General features: G+C 43.2%; 1 protein-coding gene across 1 annotated transcript in view; it reads right to left on the bottom strand.

The window, feature by feature from the left end:
- Positions 1–7,913: 7,913 nt before the first annotated feature.
- LOC310793240 (copine-8-like) overlaps positions 7,914–21,314 on the bottom strand; it is a gene marked incomplete at its 3' end in the record, with an annotated part of 97,305 nt that continues 83,904 nt past the window's right edge. The window contains exons 15-20 of the mRNA XM_083655016.1: positions 20,403–20,584; positions 16,846–16,973; positions 14,229–14,331; positions 11,881–11,938; positions 9,757–9,830; positions 7,914–8,129 (exon numbers count right to left, since the gene is read on the bottom strand). Of these exons, the coding sequence (XP_083511142.1) occupies positions 7,914–8,129; positions 9,757–9,830; positions 11,881–11,938; positions 14,229–14,331; positions 16,846–16,973; positions 20,403–20,584 (761 nt within the window). The remainder of the gene's footprint in view (positions 8,130–9,756; positions 9,831–11,880; positions 11,939–14,228; positions 14,332–16,845; positions 16,974–20,402; positions 20,585–21,314) is intronic.

Raw genomic sequence — 21,314 nt, 5'->3', positions numbered from 1 at the left:
AGATTGACATTTCTGACAGAAATATTTATCTTATATCAATCTTTAGTGGCCTTCCCCTTTTCCGATCAGAACAGTAAAACCCGTGCTGTCTTGTGATGTCACTAACGAATTAACGAATTGATTCAAGATGTCCACTTTATTTGGATCGTCCGACCACAGAGAGAGTCTAAGAGTATTTGTAACATTTCAACAGCTTACTATTGGTGACATTCGCTTTGTCTGTAGATCAGGGGTGTCAAACATACAGCCTGAGAGCCAGAACCGGCCCACCAAAGGGTCCAATCCGCCGCACAGGATGACTTTGCAAAGTGTGAAAATTGCACTGAGAAGTCCATTCCAATTTTTCAAGCTCGGGATTTGACACTATTGTATTGATGGACTTGTGAAGGCTAAGAGGTGCCAGGTTTCAGGAGCAAGTTACAATATGAAGTAGCATCATTTCATCACTAAATCAATGCTAAAACTATTTTCAATACCCTTGAATATAGAGAAGAATTGCACAGTCGCCGTCAATTGTAATGCGTTACAGAGAGTCGATTTGATATGATAGGCCTGATAGCTGAGTGAAAATGTGTTCTTAAAATGTACCCATAGGCCTAATATTTACACTAAAAAGAGTAGATTTGGAGGTGTTGTTATTCATAGGTTATTATGCATTTATTTTCTTTGTCTGGTCCACTTGAGACCAAATGAGGTCCCATGTGGCCCGTGACACCCCTGCGTAGATGTTGGTCTGTAGATGTTGAACAGATTGTGTTTGCTTCCCATTCCACACATCTGATTCTCATCAGCTGGAGCTTCTCAATTAGTCTGAGAATATGTAGGTATGTTCATGAATTGTCACATAATACTCTATAGATAATCTGTTCAACATCTACAGACAAAGCGAAACAGTTGCATTGTTGAATGTCAACTGATAATAAGATGTTGAATTGTTACAATTGTTCTGGAGACTCTTTAGGCGAACTATCCAAATAAAGTGTTACTCGTGTTAATATTATGGATCAAAGGACAAAATTTAGTTTGGGATGGGTCTTTCAGTGGTATCACATGCGTCTTGCATCAGGCCCTGAATTATGAGTGTCGATGAAAAGAGCAGTTGGGATAAAACACTTTGGCAAATGAATGTGCTCCCGTCCCTGGTAAGGTTAGTTCAAACATGAGAGCATGTCAGTTTTAGTTCTGGGCAGCAATATTCTCTTAGGTGGGAGTGAGACAGCCCAGTTTTTTTCTGTTCAGATCCTCCTCCCTCTTATTCACATGACTTAAACCACTGACTCTGAGAGAATGGTGCGGAGAAGAGACACGGGAGTGGCTGTGCATCAACTACCAAGAGAAAAAGAGTACTACCGACACTTATTAAAGGAAGAGTTCACCCAAAAATGAAAATTCCTTGTCGTCATCTGCTCACACTCAGTTGAAACACAGGGGAAGTTTGTCCATATAACACACAGGTAGGCTGCCAGCACAACTCCATAGCAGGCTTATCCAAAACAACTGAACTCAGTGGGGGAAAGTTCTTAAAGAGATCCACATCTTAAAGGAGAAATTCACAGAAAAACAATGCTGATTTATTTTGCACGTCATCCACAAATGACACCACTGGTCCACAGCTGAATTCAAATCAACTCTCAATAACTGCCAACCTAAATAAATGCCTGCAAAACTGTTTGAAGTTTTCGGATATTTGTGAGATCATGTGCATTGTTTTTCTGTGAAGTTCTCTTATAACTACAGCGGATTGACTTGCAACAAATAATGGTGTATGGGTCTTTCTAGTCACAGTGTGATTGTTTGGCTCTGTTTGTGTTGGAACTCTAAAGCACTGGTCCACATGGACTTCAGTTGTTTTGGAGATGGCTGCACAAAGTTGTGCTGCAACCTCCCTGTGTGTTATATGGACTAACAAGTTTCACCTGTTTCATTTGGCATGGAGGGAGGAGACAACGACGACGACGACGACATAATTTTCACCTTTGGGTGAACTGTTCCTTTATCAAAGAACAATTTGAAGGCATTGCACAATTCCAACAATGATCAGTGATATTTTTAAGGCAAAAAAGTTATCTAGAGCACACAAAGATGTCATTTCACAACTGTTTTTTCCCCTTCTCTTGGTTAGAAAGAAATTACACGTGCAAACATAATGCATGCTACAAAAAGAACAGGATAAACAGGATATTCATCACGAGCATTCAATTCAAATCACTTTGTTAATATCATAAAGTACAGTAAACAACTTCCATGTTATTCATGTTATGTGTGAAGACAACTACGTGGTGTTTTGAGGCGCTGGGATGCAGCAGTCGCCGGTTGGCCCCCGGCATGCTGACACGACGGTGCCGTCTTGGCAAAGTGACACGGATGCCAACGACGAAGCCGTGGGAGGCAGCGAGGTGTGAGCCTACACGTTAATAAAGCTGTTTGTCCACCGCCAGCACGCGCTCTTCTCGCCTCGTTGCTTTTCCTACACAATAAATGCTTTAGATTGCTACACCGCCTACGCCGCCGCAGCCTCTGATCGGCACGCGCCACATCGCAGCGGCATGTGACAAACCCATCTGCAACACGGAAGACTTCCAACTCCGCTGGCTTTCTCTCCCCGATTAGCAATCGTTTCCTCTCCCCGAGGGCAGATCCACGCACGGCAGAGAAGAGCGTATATATATATATGCCTTCCTATCTACACATCATGAATATAGTTATGCAGTTGGCTGATGTTACTATAAATACCCAGTGACTTTACCTCTGAAATTCTCCACTGTTACTGTGGGAAAAGTATGAACCCCTTCCTCTTCACTTAACCCTGTCTTTGTTATGTAAGTTTCATGCATGTTTCATGTACAAATACATTGTACTGTATGTATATATGAGCACGTACATGTACTGTATGTATATACGAGCACGTGGGTGCGAGACGAAGTTGACACATCTTGTCGTGATAAATAAATGAAGGGCTCTGCCTTCTGTTTCAGAAGGAGAGTCACAGACTCCCGGCAGTTCGCTGCAATTCAACTTAACTGTAGTAAAAAAAGAAAAGAAAAGAAAAAAGGGGAGATTGTTCCTGTGTGATCTGGTCTGATCTGGTCTGATCTGATCTGGTCTGATCTGGCTACATTGTGCAATCCGCTATCGCACTGACAAAACAACAAGAGGGAAGAGTACAAAATCCATCAGCCTACCTCTCTCCACTTGAGGGACCCTATCCACCTTATTTCTAGCTGCCATGATGCCTTATGTGAAATATGGGTGCTTCTTCCGGTGTAATCCTCCCAGCCTCCTCCCACCGTTACGTTGTTGACACGGACACAACATAGCCCGTCTGTAAACCATGTTTCAAAGCTGCAGGCAGGCGAACCGCGAACAGAGAAAATCACATCCGGCTTGGCCAGAAATCTCGCCGATAAATATCCCGAGTTGTTCAAAGAGCAAGAGAAATCGCGGATGTGATAGATAACATTATTTCATTCCCTCAAATAAGTCGTCAAACGAGTGTTGTGTGACAAGCAAATTTTTCCAGCGTCGGAGTTTTGGGGAAATGTGCACAGCTGCAACAATCAGTCACGTTCTAGACCGGACCTTGTTGCACCCATCATTATTTTACAGCGGGGCATTCAAAAACAAGGTGGATTGAGAGCCAAAGTGAACGTCACTTCCTGCCTTTCTCTGGCTACCAGCGTGTGAAAGAAATACGAATGGGGGTGAACGGCGAGAGAGACGATACTTTTTTGATCCCGTTTGAATTGTGCCACGGGGGGTGCAAAGGTTCATTTTGTCAATTTAAAAGATAACCTTTCGTGTCAAGAAAGTGGCAGTTTGTGGTACAACTGTGGCACTAGAAGTTATAAGTCAGAAAGACTACGCACAACCAGTCGCATAAAGTGACGTCTCTCCCGCCAGTCCACGTTGTTGACGGACACCAGAGATGTAGTCGATTGACAAAACTAAACCTTACGTTTCAGTTTCAGGGCAAACTGCGACTTTCTTGACATGCATACTGTAGTTATCTTTTAAATGGACAACATTTGACATGTGCACCCTGTGGCACAATTCAAATGGGATCAAAAATGATCATCTCTTGTTCACCCCCATTCATATTTTTTGCACACGCTGGTACAGAGAAAGGCAGGAAACTAGGGGTGTCACATACACTAATTTCACGATATGATACGATACACGATATTGGGTTCACGATAACGATACGATACGATATTTTAACAATATTTTTTTTAACAAAAGTAAATCATTTTTATGTATTTATTTATCATTTATTTAACCATGTGAGTCCCGTTGAAATCGAAACCTCTTTTCAAGGGAGCCCTGGGAAAATACTGGAAAAATACCGGTAGTCTTTCATTTGAAATACACAAAATACAAAACAAATGCTGTTTTTGGAAATTGTTATTATAATAACTAGAAAACAACATGGAAGATAATGCTTCTCTTGCAATAGAATGTGTCACACTGTCACAAACTAAATGTTTGTTGCATGGTGAAAGAAAAATAAAGTATACAATCTATTTCTTAAATAACTCATGCTCAATGGTCCCTAAACGTATGTAATCTTATGTACCCCTTGAGCTGTTTTGCCATGCCAGTAGTAGTCTGCCCCCTCACTCATGCGTGTTCATTCTGCTAAATTTGTTCTATTATTATTCAGGAGCAAAAATAAATAAATAAATAAATTACGATATAATTTTTTTCTGACGATACGGATATCGTGACGTTTCGATATCGCGATATATCGTGCGACGAAATATCGTGACACCCCTACAGGAAAGTGACGTTCACTTTGGCTCTCTATTGAGTCAAACTCTTTCTGGGATGAGTCCAACAGGAGGTGCTACACTTGCAATTATGAGCCAACTTCATTTGACAGAAAATGTCTGCTACTGAGTTACTGTGTAGGCCTACTCCATCACTGCTACTGAGTTACTGTGTAGGCCTACTCCATCACTGCTACTGAGTTACTGTGTAGGCCTACTCCATCACTGCTACTGAGTTACTGTGTAGGCCTACTCCATCACTGCTACTGAGTTACTGTGTAGGCCTACTCCATCACTGCTACTGAGTTACTGTGTAGGCCTACTCCATCACTGTTACTGAGTTACTGTGTAGGCCTACTCCATCACTGCTACTGAGTTACTGTGTAGGCCTACTCCATCACTGCTACTGAGTTACTGTGTAGGCCTACTCCATCACTGCTACTGAGTTACTGTGTAGGCCTACTCCATCACTGCTACTGAGTTACTGTGTAGGCCTACTCCATCACTGAGTTACTGTGTAGGCCTACTCCATCACTGCTACTGAGTTACTGTGTAGGCCTACTCCATCACGGGGTCTACTTTTAAACGTCTTGCACACATGAAACATACTTCGTGATCGCTTATAAACAAATACAGGCCTGTCATTCATGATTTAAATATGATTAACTTATAAATATGTATAAGGCCTGTTAGTCATGATTTAAATATGATTACAGGCCCCAGTATAAAAATGTTACACCTATATCCACAATAAAGGAGCAGCATTACACATGTACTGTATTTACCAATACACAAATAAAATGCAAAGATTTGTACAGTGTATAAATGTCTAAGAAAATGGTTTACAAGCAGTTTACAAGTAGACGTTTCCATCATCATCATCAGCCAAGGTGTATATCGTGTTTTTGAGGCGCAAGATTAAAAAATGCTGTAAACTTTTCCTTAACATTGATTACTTGACTGAATAGCATCCTAAATAGTACAGAGAATATTTAAGATTGACAGTTTGTAGTACAGAGATGCAGAGTACGATGTATACACACTGTTCTTGACACATTTACATGAGGCAGAGTAAGAAGGGACATGGGTCCGGTGTCTGTAACTGTCCTGATGTGAAATGGTTTGTGCTTTTTGAAACGGTTAAATTTGTATATACTGTACATTAACATTGGGCAAAACAGTAGGGTTGCATTTAAGCCTCACCCTGAAAACGTGGCTCAAAGTGACAGTGCAGTTAGCTGTTTTGAGTTTGAGACTTGGGTTTGAGTAATTAGAGGATTAGATGCATTGCTTATAAACTTCATGTTCTAGTTTTGAACTTGGGTTTTAGTGACAATGCTGGGACAAGAAACAGCTGCTCTTCACTATTTTAATATCTGAAGGGGCTCTCTGAGTAGGAGCTCTTATACAAATGTTAAAAGACCAAAAAGCATCTTTGCTTCTTAATCTATTCTGGTGAACTGTTTTCTGTGCAGATATTCACAGTGTTCTGTTACCACAAAGGTGTGAGTGAGCCACCTGATCTGATAGCAACCAAGGTGTAGAATTCTCAACTTACAGTTTGGCAAATATTTCATGAATACTTAGTGAGAAAGGTCAAATTGTGAACTCTACTGGAACATACCAACACATTGTTATTTAAACAACACATTTTTTGGCAACACCAAACAAAGTGAGAGGTAGAGAGACGGAAAAAAAAGAATGGTGACGGTCAGGTGACGCAACACGCGGTCAGGTGACGCAACACGCGGTCAGGTGACGCAACACGCGGTCAGGTGTGGCAGCAAGACGTGTTTATGACTTCTGGGCGCCTTTGGAGATCCACATTTTCAGAAGCCCTGGTGAACACGGTGCCTGAACGTATCCGACAAGAGAGTAAGGCTGGTTTGAGTCCCTGCTGTATTCCATTTGACCAGAGGGGGAGCAACACCTCCTCTTGAGCCAAGGCAGGACAGTAGAGCTGTAACAAATAGTTAATTAATCGATCGACAGAAAGTTAAACGCCAACTATTTTTTATAATCGATTAATCGGTTAGACAATTTTTTTTATCTCATTCCAGCTTTTTAAACGTGAATAATTATTTTCTGTTTGCATGTCCTCTATGACAGTAAACTGATTCTCTTTGGGTTGTGGACTGTTTGTCAGGACAAAAGAAGAGGTTTGAGGACGTCATCTTGGGATTTGGGAGAAAAAGTGATGAACACTTGTCACCATTTTGTGACATTTTATAGACCAAACGACGAAACGATTAGTGGAGAAAATAACTGACAGATTAAACGATAATGAAAATAATTGTTAGTTGCAGCCCTAGTGGACAGAGCGGGGAAGCGAGTGGGGAAGATTTTGAGGGGGGGTTATGGTTTGGGTCTTAATGGGACGTGGCAGTAGTGGTGTCAGGGGATCAACAAAGCCCTGAGTGCAGGACAACACTGCATGCTTCTCTAAAACTAGCACATGCTTCATTAGAAATGAATCAATCAACAACGCACACGCACGCTGTTACCTACTGTTTTGTACAAGTCGCAAACCCTCCCGAGTCTCTGTGGCCAAAAAAACCAGCAACATAACATTTCATAATATTTTATGAGTCTGACAGCATCTCATATTGAGCGGTATAAACGTTTCCTCCTGGAAAAAAAGTCTCCACTTGAGTCCTCGACTTTGTAAACATTTAGAGAGAGAGAGAGAGAGAGAGAGAGAGAGATGGTTTTGTGAGAGAGACGTGGAAGAGGAAGTAGAAATAGCAAACAGATGTACAGTGTTTCATGTCTCCACAGATTGGACCATTTCAGTCTGACTGGTCAGTTCCTGTCCTGCTCCTGCTGGACGCTCTTCCTGGTTCATTTTGGTGACCTCTGACCCAACCCCCACCGAACACCAACCCACCCCACAACCTCCCCACTCCACTCGCCTCATCCACTGAGTCGAAAGTCCCTCCTGAAAAGTGGAAGCGACCGCTGCGATTGTCCACTTCGCCGCCACAAAAAGTTCCCAAAAGTGCAACATGAGAGCGTGGGAGTGAGGCTCACCCTCCAGTGAAGACCAGGAAGTAGAAGCAGAGAGTAGAGTCGGGCACAATTGGCTGGCCCGGCGGTGGGGGAGTGGGGGGCTCGTGTAAGGTGAGTGTGGGCGGGGGCGTCGGGCCTTTAGATTCGGCTTACCCGTCTGGTGAGGAGGGGGTGGATGGCCGAGGGGTGGACGGCCGGGGTGTAAGGGGGGGGCGAGGGGCCGGGCTTGATGCCTCTGGTCCTCATGTAGGACAGGAACTGGTCGGGGATCTCGGCCAGCACCTCCTTGGCCAGACGAGCCATGCTGAGGATGTGGTTCCCCCGCCGGTCGATGTAGTCTCTGAACGGGACAAACTGAGGGGAGGAGGAGAGGAGACAAGAGGAGAGTCAGAGAAAACATACAGGAGAGGAGAGAATAGATGAAAGCAGAGGGGAGAAGACGTGAGGAGGAGAAAAGAGAGGAGAGGTATTTTATAATTTAAAGTTCTGTTCTGTTTAGCTCCCTATTAGTGGGCGTGGTCAGGCGCATTCCCTAATTTTTCCTTGGCGCTAAACAGCAGAATCTGCGGCGCTAACCCTTTAACCACGCCTTTTTAGGTTTAGAATTATTCACAAGTGTTGGATTGGTGGTCTCCAGTAAACCAATCACATTATTCCCTTCCAGGCAAGGGGGAGAATAGAGCCCACTGTCTCTGCTCATTTTTGACCCAGACGTGGCATGCCTTTCCTCCGGGGGGCAGCCAGGAGCAGTGGGCAGCTTTTCAGTACAGCGCCATGCCTTTCCTCCGGGGGGCAGCCAGGAGCAGTGGGCAGCTTTTCAGTACAGCGCCATGCCTTTCCTCCGGGGGGCAGCCAGGAGCAGTGGGCAGCTTTTCAGTACAGCGCCTGGGGACCAACTTCTGTCGTCGTCGTCGCTGGTCAGGTGACTGATCTTCTGCATGTTTTTAGTGGGGGCCCATACCGATGTTGTATGGACGAACCCCAGGGGAGCAGGGGGAGAACATGCAGAACATTTTCACGAAATAGCCCACCTGGGCAGTAGGCACTGAAGATACACCTTCAGCGCCCACAGCCTCCCAGGCAGGAATCGAACCCAGGACCTTCTAGCTGTGAGGCGACAGCACTACTCACTGCACCACCAGATAAAGAGTTTTGTTACCCAGTCCATTAGGGGAGAAGGTGTTCACTAAAGAGCTGGATCTTTAGACTTTTCTTAAAGATTGAGAGGGACTCTGCAGATAGGATGGAGGAACCACAGAAGGGAAGAGTCTGGCTAGTGTGGCGACCAGGTCCATCATGGTATTTGTGAGCTGTCATTGGTCAGATTAAATGTCAGTCTAAAACTCTTGTGTTACCGTCATGTCATTTATGAGTGGTCACTGGTCAGATTAACGGTCAGTCTTAAACTGTCAATGTGCAGTCACATTATTCATGTCATTCAGGAGCAGTCATTGGTTAGTTTGACTGTCAATCATAATCACCATTTTGAGTGATTGGCTAAGGATTTGCACATGTCAGGGGGTTTGGACTGTTGATTGGTTGACCTGGCTGTAGGGCAGTCTGGCCTACTAGATACAGAGACAGAGCACCGACAGGAAGGAGGCAGAAAAAAAGTGGGAGATCAGAAACAAAAGCACAGCAGAAGGTCACCACCACCACGCCCTCTTTCCATTAATCACAAACCCCACATTTTGTGCTGAGTGGACAGGCTCAGAGCCCCTCGACCGTGTCCTGAGTGGACAGGCTCAGAGCCCCTCCACCGTGTCCTGAGTGGACAGGCTCAGAGCCCCTCCACCGTGTCCTGAGTGGACAGGCTCAGAGCCCCTCCACCGTGTCCTGAGTGGACAGGCTCAGAGCCCCTCCACCGTGTCCTGAGTGGACAGGCTCAGAGCCCCTCCACCGTGTCCTGAGTGGACAGGCTCAGAGCCCCTCCACCGTGTCCTGAGTGGACAGGCTCAGAGCCCATCGGGCGTGTCCATACCTGAACAATGTCCCTCTCGGCCAGTCGTCCTTGGGATGAGATTCGCTCCTCGTCCCCATCCAACTCGATCATCTCTGAGGAGGGAAGTACATCGGTGAAGAGTTCCGACACATTTTCAATTAAAAATGCCATATTTTTCCCAGACCTTGATTTGTTTTGAAGATTTTGTCTGGTCTTCAATATGATTTACACAGATAGACATCTGATCTTGTCCTGCTAACTAGGTCATATCACTGTAGAGATGAAGATTGATCTTCACAGCCACAAATATCAGAATATGTGAGATGATTGGCAGGGTTCCTCCACGGTTTCTATTTTAGATTTCCATATTTTGCCCAGATCCGATGTTTTTGACTGGATGTGATTTTGGTGCAGGGTATTTGACATAATGCATGCTGACAGTGGCTGGGTAATAAGAACATCCCTCTATCTGAACATTATTCTTCACATCAGCGCAAACTGTCGACTCAAATTGGGTCTACAACAGCATAAAAGCTATATACAGTAATTATGTGTGTATCGAACTTGAACCACAACATTTTCCAGACTTTTTTTTCTTCTTCAAATTTACAAACTATTCAAGACCTGGAAAGGATCAAATTATTTTTTTTATACTTTTTCAGGCTTTCCAGGTGTATGAACCCTGTCAGTCAGGCTGTGTCGAAGCTACGGTAGATAAAACACGACAAACCTGCCAAAGCCAAGCGTCCTGGCGGGGTTGTCGACGCAAAACGCAGCCTGACTGAGTAACCAGAATTTGCGTCACCGAGCGTGAAGGCATGGGGTTGTACTGTAGCTCGCACACTATTGGAGCTATTATGAGCGCATAGGGAAACATGCTAGAATATATGTAAGCAGAGCCAATGAAGTGTACCACAACAGGGACATCATGCAAGCATGCACATTGATTTCATAAGCGTGATAATCGTTGAGGCCCGTTGACTTGCTAATTGCTCATCCTGAGCGAGCTGGCTTTCACAGAGGACTGATCTGCAGAGCTTTCACAGAGGACTGATCTGCAGAGCTTTCACAGAGGACTGATCTGCAGAGCTTTCACAGAGGACTGATCTGCAGAGCTTTCACAGAGGACTGATCTGCAGAGCTTTCACAGAGGACTGATCTGCAGAGCTTTAACAGAGGGCTGATCTGCAGAGCTTTAACAGAGGGCTGATCTGCAGAGCTTTAACAGAGGGCTGGTCTGCAGATCTTTAACAGAGGGCTGATCTGCAGAGCTTTAACAGAGGGCTGATCTGCAGAGCTTTAACAGAGGACTGATCTGCAGATCTTTCACAGAGGGCTGATCTGCAGATCATTCAGAGGGCTGATCTGCAGAGCTTTCACAGAGGTCTGATCTGCAGATTTTTCAGAGAGGGCTGATCTGCAGATCGGAAACACAAACGTCTTTCCAACAACACAGGAGAGGTGAGGAAGAAGGCCATGGGGACCCCAAAAATAAACTACTGTAAGAAACAACCATCATAGCAAAATGTTAACTTATTTCTTCTCAAAATTCACCCACACACACACACACACACACACACACATAGTGTGATACTTTAAATCAGGTCCCATGGCAAACATGAACTCAATAAATAGTTCCATCTATTAAAATGGCATAGGCGGAATTTGGTGCTTTTGACTTGGGCCCTGGGGTTCCCCAGGACCACAGTTCTGGTATCCTGGTCCTGGTATTTTTCTTAAAGCACTAATTAAAACAATTATATAAAATCATTAGGAACAAATTGATTTACAAAGTTACAAAAAATTGGAATGATAGAATAATGCACCTGTGAGATATTATGAGGAAAAAGTATAACGTTCTGTGGTCTTTAGAGAATGGCACATCTGCTTCTGACAAACGAGGATTTGCATCAAGGTGGGGATGGTCAAATGTTGATGAAGATGGAGAATGGAACAGAGAAGAAAAGGACAGCTGCAGAAGACAGGATTGAGCCATGTGGGAGGAGAGATATGAAGGAAAGGGATTACAGAGTGCACATAAACACATGCACGCTCCTACATGCACAGACACAAACCCACACACACACACACACACACACACACACACACACACACACACACAGTACTGTACATACAAACACACACGGTTGTCACTCTATTTACCATCAAATTCCGCTGGTCCAACCCCAACTATTATAATAGACATGGGCAGAGATGCAGCCTTTAAAAGGAGGAAAGAGACAGAATAGATGCAACAATCAAAAAAAGCATCAAAGAAGAGCTAGGAAGTTTATTTTCTCTATGTGTTATCTAAAACGCCACAGGCTGTCAGTCAAATGTGAAGTACTAATTATACAATCTTTTTTTTTAATTGTTTAACAAACACTATAACAAAACAATTACTAATGACATGTTATCAGTCCAAAGAAGAGAGGCTCACTGGGGAAATACGTCACCATTAAGACTGACGAGGTTTGTCCAACACCATCTGCCCTCTACAGCGGGTTACTACCTTTCCTGAAGCCTTTTCTGTGGCCAATTCTGGAGTTTTTTCATTTCACGTTCTTTAATTTCATGCATCTACAACTTTGTCTAAATCTCCCCCCTGCCTGACAGCTTAAAAATCACTCCCATTTACATTTTCCCCTGCCGCGAGCCACACACCAGCCGCCCCGCATCGCAATATTGTTTATTAAATCTTAGCCGGGTGAGACAGCAAAGTACAGTTGGAGTGATGAACGATGAGTGAAGGTTTTTTTTTCTCAGCGTTTCATAACTTTCCATTGTTATGAGACGGATGGCCAAACTGCCTGAGATATGAGCTTCTCCGCGGGATAGTAAATAATTACTCTCAAATCTCGCTTGACAATAACATCGTGCTGGAGGAGCGGTGAGCTCAGGCAGCCAAGGCTCCAGATATCGTTAGATGCATTAACTTTGATCACTCTAATTAGAAGGCAGAGAGCCGAACGCAATGGGGGGGGGGGGGGGGGGGGGGGGAAGTATTGACTTCTGCTCAGCACTATCCTGTTATTACATTGTGATTTCTTATGCTTGATAGCAGTTTGTTTATCATATTCTTGCAAAAGCTTTGGCAACACAGACTCTTATCCTGCAAACACAGATTCTTTGAATTTCAGAGAGATCAGTGCGAAGGAGATGCACACAGACAAGAGAGAAAGACACAAAGAGAGACAAAGAGAGAGAGACAAGAGAATGGTTTAATCTGCCATCATTATTTGTGAATGACTTGTGACATTATCCTGCTTCGGCATTTGTACAGTAGGTCCTTTCCCTTGAATTGAGATATACACTCAGCGAGCACTTTACTGTATTAGGAACACTTGTACACCTGCGTATCCATGCAATTGTCAATTAGCCAATCACATGTCAGCAATGCAATGCATAGGATCATGCAGATACAGGTCAGCAGCTTCAGTTCATGTTCACATCAAACATCAGAATGGAGAAGAAATGTAATCTCAGTGACTTTGAACGTGCATGGCTGTTGGTGCCAGACGGGCTGCTTTGAGTATTTCTGAAACGGCTGATCTCCTTGGATTTTCACCCATTGGTTCTGCGGACAGAAAGGCCTTTTTGATGAGAGAGGTCAGAGGTCAGAGGAGAATGGCCAGACTTGTTGGAGCTAACAGAAAGGCTTCAGTAACTCAGATAACCTCTTTACAGCTGTAGTGAGCAGAAAAGACTCTCAGAATGCACAAGACGTGGACCCTTGAGGAGGCTGGGCTACAACGGCAGAAGACCATCATGTCGGGTTCCGCTCCTGTCAGCCAAGAATAGAAACGTGAGGCTGCAGTGGGCACAGCCTCATCCAAACTGGACAGTTAGATTGGAAAAACATATAGCCTGGTCTGCAGTGGGCAGTGGACAGTTAGATTGATTAGCCTGGTCGGTTCAATCTCCATTTCTGCTGCAGACTTTGGGCCCTAATCAATCATGGTTTGAATGGCACAGCCTGAGTATTGTTGCTGACCACGTGCATCCCTTTATGGTCACAATGTAGCCATCTTGGAAATGGCTACTTCTTCCAGCATGATAATGCATCATGTCACAAAGCAAAAGTCGTGTCAAACCCGTTGCATCAACATGACAATGAGTTCAGAGCACGTCAGTGGCCTTGGATCTGAATACAATAGAGCACCTGTGGACACAGAAGGTTCACAGCACCAATCTGCAGCTGATAAATCGGAAGAAATGACGGGAGGCAATCATGTTGACAAAGGAAGCAAACAAAACATGTCAACAATTAAATGAATATCATGTCAACAAAGGAATGTTTACAAAATCCTGTATCCCTACCCTGTATCAGTATATTGTTCCTAATAAAGTGCTCAGTGAGTGTATATATACAGTATGTATATAAATATGAATATAAATATAAATATAAATATAAATATAAATATAAATATAAATATAAATATAAATATATATATATAGAGAGAGAGAGAGAGAGAGAGAGAGAGAGAGAGAATTAAAGAGTGCTCAGGTACATTGACTATCGACTCCTTGGTCTGGGCCATGTCTGTGATCACGCCGTCGGAGATGATGAGGAGAATGAAGTACTGGGAGCCGTCCGTCACCGCAGACGCATACCTGGCATGGAGAGGTCAGAGGTCAGAGACAGGGTGACACAGCTTCCAGTCTCAGCAAAGGACGTACATTGATAAGAAGTGACAGTCAATTTATCCCTCCATTGCAACATCAGTGCGCAGCAGCAGCAGCAGGGCTACACCTCCACCATTTTGGTTCTTTGGTTTCAGCTTCAGCTGGAGCACGATGGGAAAATGTGACGTCAAGTAAAGGGTTACAGCAGTTTTCTATTATAAACCTGGAAGGAATATTAGTCTTACGTGCAAACGGCAAACTATTGGGAATTTGACTTGACTCGCTGTCATTTTGACTTTGACTTGACTTCCTGTCAACGGGGTGAATAAGTCGGATGCTCCACAGAAGTGAGTGTGGAACAATGCAGCTATTCTCAGGCTGTGTGGGCGGATGGCACACTGAGAGGGGGGGGGGGGGGGGGGGAGTGCTTCTTAGTCACCTTGAGGAGAGAGACACGATCTGGAAACAGGGAGCGTGGTCATTTACACTGTCAGTAAAAATATATATTTTTAATATAATATGTTGGTGGGTATTCCTAGAAATTGGGTGAATGTTGCTGACCTGACCTGGTAGAAGCATTATTATTTGTTATCAAATCTCTCTATCATTCTTTCATATACAGTATACACATTAAAAATATACACTTTTCACCACACCTATTATTGTATAATAGTGGTTCATGTAAATGTTGCTGCCCCCTCGAAGATGACTTCCTGCAACAACAACGCAACTCTCACGAGACTCCCGGGGCGATTTTCAGATATTCGTGCAACTAGATTACAAAAGTCAATGCAAACATGTGAGTAGATGAGATTTCGCTCCGGACGGCGTGAAAGAGGCGAGAGGCACAAGTTTTCCTCTGCTTAAATGACGCGATTTTCAGCGAATAATTCATACAAGCGTTCCTTTCGCCTTGGTGTGAACATACAGCGACTGCCATGGAATAACATGATCTTGTCAGTGGCAAAAACAAGCATGTTTTAATAGTGCAGCAGGGGCATGCGTGCAAAGCGGCTGCCAGCCGAAGCAATCTTGGTCAATACCCCACCAATTAAAAAAAAAAAGTTAATTATACATAAGAAATTGTGAAAATAACATCCAGGTTGAAAAATACTGAAATTCTTCTTAGTTCACATTTTGAACTGAAACTGAAATTGAAACTGAAAATTTGAACTGAAATTTACGTTGTGTGCACTGCGGATATTTCAGTGAGCTTCAGTCAGCGTGTACATACAGGAGCGTGACCCCATTGACCTTGCATTCGTTTTTGCCCAACTTTCCAGACCTACTATGAGGAACAGAATGGATTGTACTGAGAAAGAACTCCACCAATCAACATCCTCATTGGTAAGTAGCAAATAGGGCTAGACTTTAAAAAATGTCAACTATCACTTTAGGCAGCAGCACACATTTTCGTCTCATATCCGGGAGTTAATTTTTCGTTTATTTGCGAAATGGTGGGAAATGTGACATTTACCGTTTATTCATTACAGGGCTATTGTAGTTCTTCGGCTGTGCATGTGAATGTTCGTTTGTTTCTTTTCTTTTCGCCGCCTCTCCTCACACCTCAAGGCAGCACATCAATCAGGGTGCAGACACGTACAGAAAGAGCGAGTGGTTCTCTCTAACAGCCCCGGCCGGCGGTGGTCCTTGCATGTGTCCGTACCACTGCAGTAAGTATTGATCCTGTCTGAGGTGACAGAGCTATTAGCACATTTATTTTGAATCTCTGCCCTTTTCCCCTGTGGGCTTCGCAGGTTGCTGTGGAGCGGCCCACGCACAGTGCTGGGACTTCATATTGATCTGATTACTGTAGGAGAGGTGGGACTTCATATTAATCTGATTACTGTAGGAGAGGTGGGACTTCATATTAATCTGATTACTGTAAGAGAGGTGGGACTTCATATTAATCTGATTACTGTAAGAGAGGTGGGACTTCATATTAATCTGATTACTGTAAGAGAGGTGGGACTTCATATTGATCTGATTACTGTAAGAGGTGGGACTTCATATTAATCTGATTACTGTAAGAGAGGTGGGACTTCATATTAATCTGATTACTGTAGGAGAGGTGGGACTTCATATTGATCTGATTACTGTAGGAGAGGTGGGACTTCATATTGATCTGATTACTGTAAGAGAGGTGGGACTTCATATTAATCTGATTACTGTAAGAGAGGTGGGACTTCATATTAATCTGATTACTGTAAGAGAGGTGGGACTTCATATTAATCTGATTACTGTAAGAGAGGTGGGACTTCATATTAATCTGATTACTGTAAGAGAGGTGGGACTTCATATTAATCTGATTACTGTAAGAGAGGTGGGACTTCATATTACAGGTAGACCGATTAATCGGCCGGGCGATTATTGGCATTTTTAATTAATCGGCATCGGCATTCAGGCCCAAACTCTCTCTACAGTACTGGATCAATGGTGGATGTTTGTGTCTACCTACAGCTACATGCTCCATGCCCATGGCTGTGATTATGGGGGGCTTACCTGGCCACATGGTTAATGACAGGGGAGAAGTGGGTGGGTCCGTAGAGACGCACAGACTTCAGGCTCTGGTAGTAGGCCTCCATCACCCCCTCGATACCGCTGCAGTACGGGTTCTGTGGATTACCATTCTGCACAGAGAGAGAGGAGGGCATGCTGCTACATATTATATCCATCTTGTTCAATTTGGAACTGGAACTGCCCGTTCAATATTTCCAAAACACAGAAGTCTTTATGAACAAATGTGGTTCATAACCTTTACTGTATAGTAACCCAAAATGTTCTTTAGAGTCCTTCCAGCAATCATTCCATAAGAGTGTTATTATTATTATTATTATTATTAATAATAATAATAATAATAATAATGTATTTCTTATTTTTTTAGATACTGTACATTTGCTAATTATTCTATTGTGGTGATGACAAATTGACCACTAGTGAACTCTAGTGGGAATGGACAGAAACCACAAGTGACTCGCAGTGAGTCATGGGATTGGGGAAGTTGGGCTCCAACGCCACGTTACTGGCCTGTTCAGTCAATCGACGTCTCCCCTCTGGGGATGACGCACACAGTTGCAGATGCTAGCTAGCTCCTAGCTTGTTAGCTAACACTTAGTGATAAACAAAAATTATTAACACATTATCCAACACAACACAAAAGAAGAAAACCACAAAAACCACACACACACCTACAAAATCATATACATACAAACATATCCCCCCCCACCCACAAACCCACAAGTCAGAGATGCATAGTGTGCACGGATGCACAAGCTTTCCATCTCTGAGGCACTTTTTTTGCAGCAGTAAGGCCTAACAACAACCAACACCGCTGTCTCAAGGATACATTCAGCGAATCAGCCCAGTTGTTAGCGAACACTTGTCAACACATGCTGTATTGTAAGGAAATAAATAGCTCCAGCTCCTCTCTCCTTACCTCTCATCATTACAGTATGATGCCCTTTTTGGAACTCTACCAGAACAACTAGACCCCATTTGGCAAAAGGCTGAGATGAAACTGCTGTACAGAGGCTGCTGTCATTTGCTGAGTGTTTGGTGGTCCCTTGAATTGCAATGTTCTACGGACATGGAGGAGAATAGATTATATCATTTTCATTTTGTGTGAACTGTTCATATACAATCTCCTCCGATGGATGAATGCATGTATGTTCCTATAAGACATCTCATCAGAGATATCTCTTGTTCCAATAAAGACCTCCTCAGAGATATCTCTTGTTCCAATAAAGACCTCCTCAGAGATAGGTCTTGTTCCAATAAAGACCTCCTCAGAGATAGGTCTTGTTCCAATAAAGACCTCCTCAGAGATAGGTCTTGTTCCAATAAAGACCTCCTCAGAGATAGGTCTTGTTCCAATAAAGACCTCCTCAGAGATAGGTCTTGTTCCAATAAAGACCTCCTCAGAGATAGGTCTTGGTGCCGGTGTAGCTGATAGACACTGGCAGCCACTTTACATTCAGCACTTGTGCTCAGTCTGGCTCAAAACCATTCACTTCACGCATCACTTAACCACAAAAGTTAATATGCTCTGGTCCCATCTGACTCGTGATAAGCACTGGTTTTCAATGATGAATTTCCTTTCCAATTTTGTGCTATATCACAAACTATAAAACATTGGGTCTGCTCTCCACCTGAGACTGAATTAATTAAAAAACAGGCTATAGTTGTTGAAGAATGAACAAAACCCAACTTGTTTGGACGGCAATAGCTTCAGGGTTACAGGATTATAAGCACGTTCAATGACATAAAAAAAAGCTGGCCAGCTGGTCATTAGACGGTTACAGTCCCTTTAGGAAATAGAAGCCCATCTTGCATTCAAAAATATGATAGATATCTACAGGAAACCTTTAAAATGAAATCCTTTCTATAAAGAATACTTTAGGGACGAGTCATTGAATATTTATTTTAACTTTGCATGAAGAATAAATACCGGGCAAAACACATATGTTTGCGCCAGAACTAGAAGTGGAGGAGGACACTGCATGATGACACATTGTCTTAGATCAGGAGAGAGAGAGTGCTTTGCTTTCCTCCTGGTGTGTGGAAGTGAATGGAGAGCTTTCCCCCATGATGGGCGTGGCCTATTTCATGCAGTGTCTCTATACGGCTCACCTGGCATAATCCAAGTCTCCACAAGACTTGAGATGCCAAGTTGACATGAAAATACATCATTTACACCCTGTTTTTAGCTGAAATCTTCAATGTATTTGTTTGGCACAGCTTTTCATCCTTATTTCATACTAGTTTCTGCTACAGTGGCACCCGGAAGTATTGTTTTGTTAGTGTGATGTCACGCTGATTCGTCCCATATCAGCACTCATGGAATGCCTCTTGTCCAATCAAATTGCTCGGCCAGAACTAACTGTTGTATAAACATCAGTATAACATTGTCCAATTAATTGTGTTGCTTTGGTTCCTGTAAACAAATGAGACCATGTTTGAGATGACTGGTATCCTCGGTCTCATCCTAAGGTTAATGCTAGCGTCACTCAACATTAAGACCACATTTCCCATTAAACCCTGCTTCTTCACAAAAAAGATTTAGGATTAGCTGGGATTCAGTCTATATTAGCCCCTCTAGGCTATATAGCTCTACAGAATAAGCTATATAGACACACTTTCTTCTCACAGCACATTTCACTCATTACATCTCACAGTTTGTCTCTCATGGGAAGAGACACATGGAGGTGGAGGAACAGTGGTGTGTCATAATGGGAAAAAAGGCCTCAGGCAGAAGAACAAGACGAATAAAATACAGATTTTAGAACCCTGAAATAGAAAAGTAAAATAGACAAATTCTAGAATTTATATTGAAAAGAAAAAACTATTATATCATGTCACATTCTTTTGGGTCTCACTTAGATCTACAGCTGCTGTTTTGCAAACCTTATTCCTGCAATCCATATTTTTTCTTTTATTTCCATACTTTCATCTACACCTTTCTGCTTAATATGCTCGTGCTGAAACTGTTGGTTTAGTATGTTTACATAAAACCTCATTTGCTCTGTTCTTGTTTATTTTCTATTTTTCTTTGCTTTATCCTATTACTGTTTGCTGATGCAACTGTCCAATTTCCCCACGGGGTTCAGTAAAATGTCCTCTTATCTTATGGATTGATAGAGGAATGTCAGAATGAATGGATAGGCAGATATTTGTATGCAGGTTTAGGTGGAGAGATGCATGCATACATGGATGGAAGTTTTCATGGATTTTTCTATGAATGTTTGTATTCATATGCATGGTCAGGTGGATGTGAATATGTATGTTCAGTATGTAGTGGTAGAAGAAGTACTCAGATCTAAAGTTTCCGCCTAAAACTAAAAAATGACAACTTCCTACGTAGAAATGCTACGTATATAGGTCGATTCCTTGCGTTTTGGCCACAGCGTATGTATTTTAAACATCTGTCAAATAAAATTCATTAATTCATTCAAGTAAAGTACAAGTACCTAAACATTAAGTACAGTACTTGAGTAAATGTACTTAGTTACTTTGCACCACTGTATGTACTGTAATGGTTGGCTGGATGTATGTCTCCTCACCAGGGCGAACTCGTGTGACACGCGTCCGTCAGGGGGGAGCTTGGCTCCGAAGCCGAGCGCGGGGAACATCTTGTCGCTATCGTAGTCCTGGATGATCTCTCCCACGGCCCGCAGCGCCATGGCGTAGGCGTTCAGCTGGTACGGGCTCATGTAATGGAGCGAGGTGGGCTGGGACGGGTTGCCTGGGACCCCAATGGGTGAACACAATAAAACACACATCAGCATCAAAGCGTAATTACACCGGGCCGCCCCTGGGCTGTGAGTCATATTGAAATGAAAAAACGATGGGGCTGGGGGGGGGGGGGGTTTTAGTTCAACACATTTCTCAAAGGCAGAGCTGCTCTGGGGACAGAAATAATCCCATTGGTTAAACTTCAATTCGCAGAGCCGAGAAACCAGTTCTTCTGGGTAAGAAACTTTCATCTGAAGCTGCTGTTGGCAACTTTGTAACTAGATTGACTAACTTTTCAGACCCTCCCGCTGACCTTAATACTAAGAAGTGACTCGCGACTTTTTCTATCCATAGGGAACAATGTAAAGTGCCTTTTAAACATGAACTCTGGATCATGTCAGGCCAGAGAGAGCAGGATATTTACACAATAGAATTGGCTAAATCAGGTTGGAACGATCAATTGGAACGATACAGAGAAGACTGGCTTGCGGTCGTGTATCGTTCCAATTTTAGTATAGCCTACTCACTTGGAACGATACAGAGAAGACTGGCGTGTGGTCGTTCCAATTTTAGTATGCGTGAGGTTGTGTATCGTTCCAATTTTAGTATGCGTGAGGTCGTGTATCGTTCCAATTTTAGTAGGACACCATATCGATCTGCTTAGTCAGTGAATTTACTTCTATTGAAATGTGTTTTATAAATAAAGTTGGCTTTCCTTGAATGCAATTAGTGAGTTTGCT

The sequence above is a fragment of the Poromitra crassiceps genome (assembly GCF_964638095.1).
Source record: "Poromitra crassiceps genome assembly, chromosome: 18".
NCBI classification, from domain to species: domain Eukaryota; kingdom Metazoa; phylum Chordata; class Actinopteri; order Beryciformes; family Melamphaidae; genus Poromitra; species Poromitra crassiceps.
This window is presented reverse-complemented; position numbering and strand designations above follow the sequence as displayed.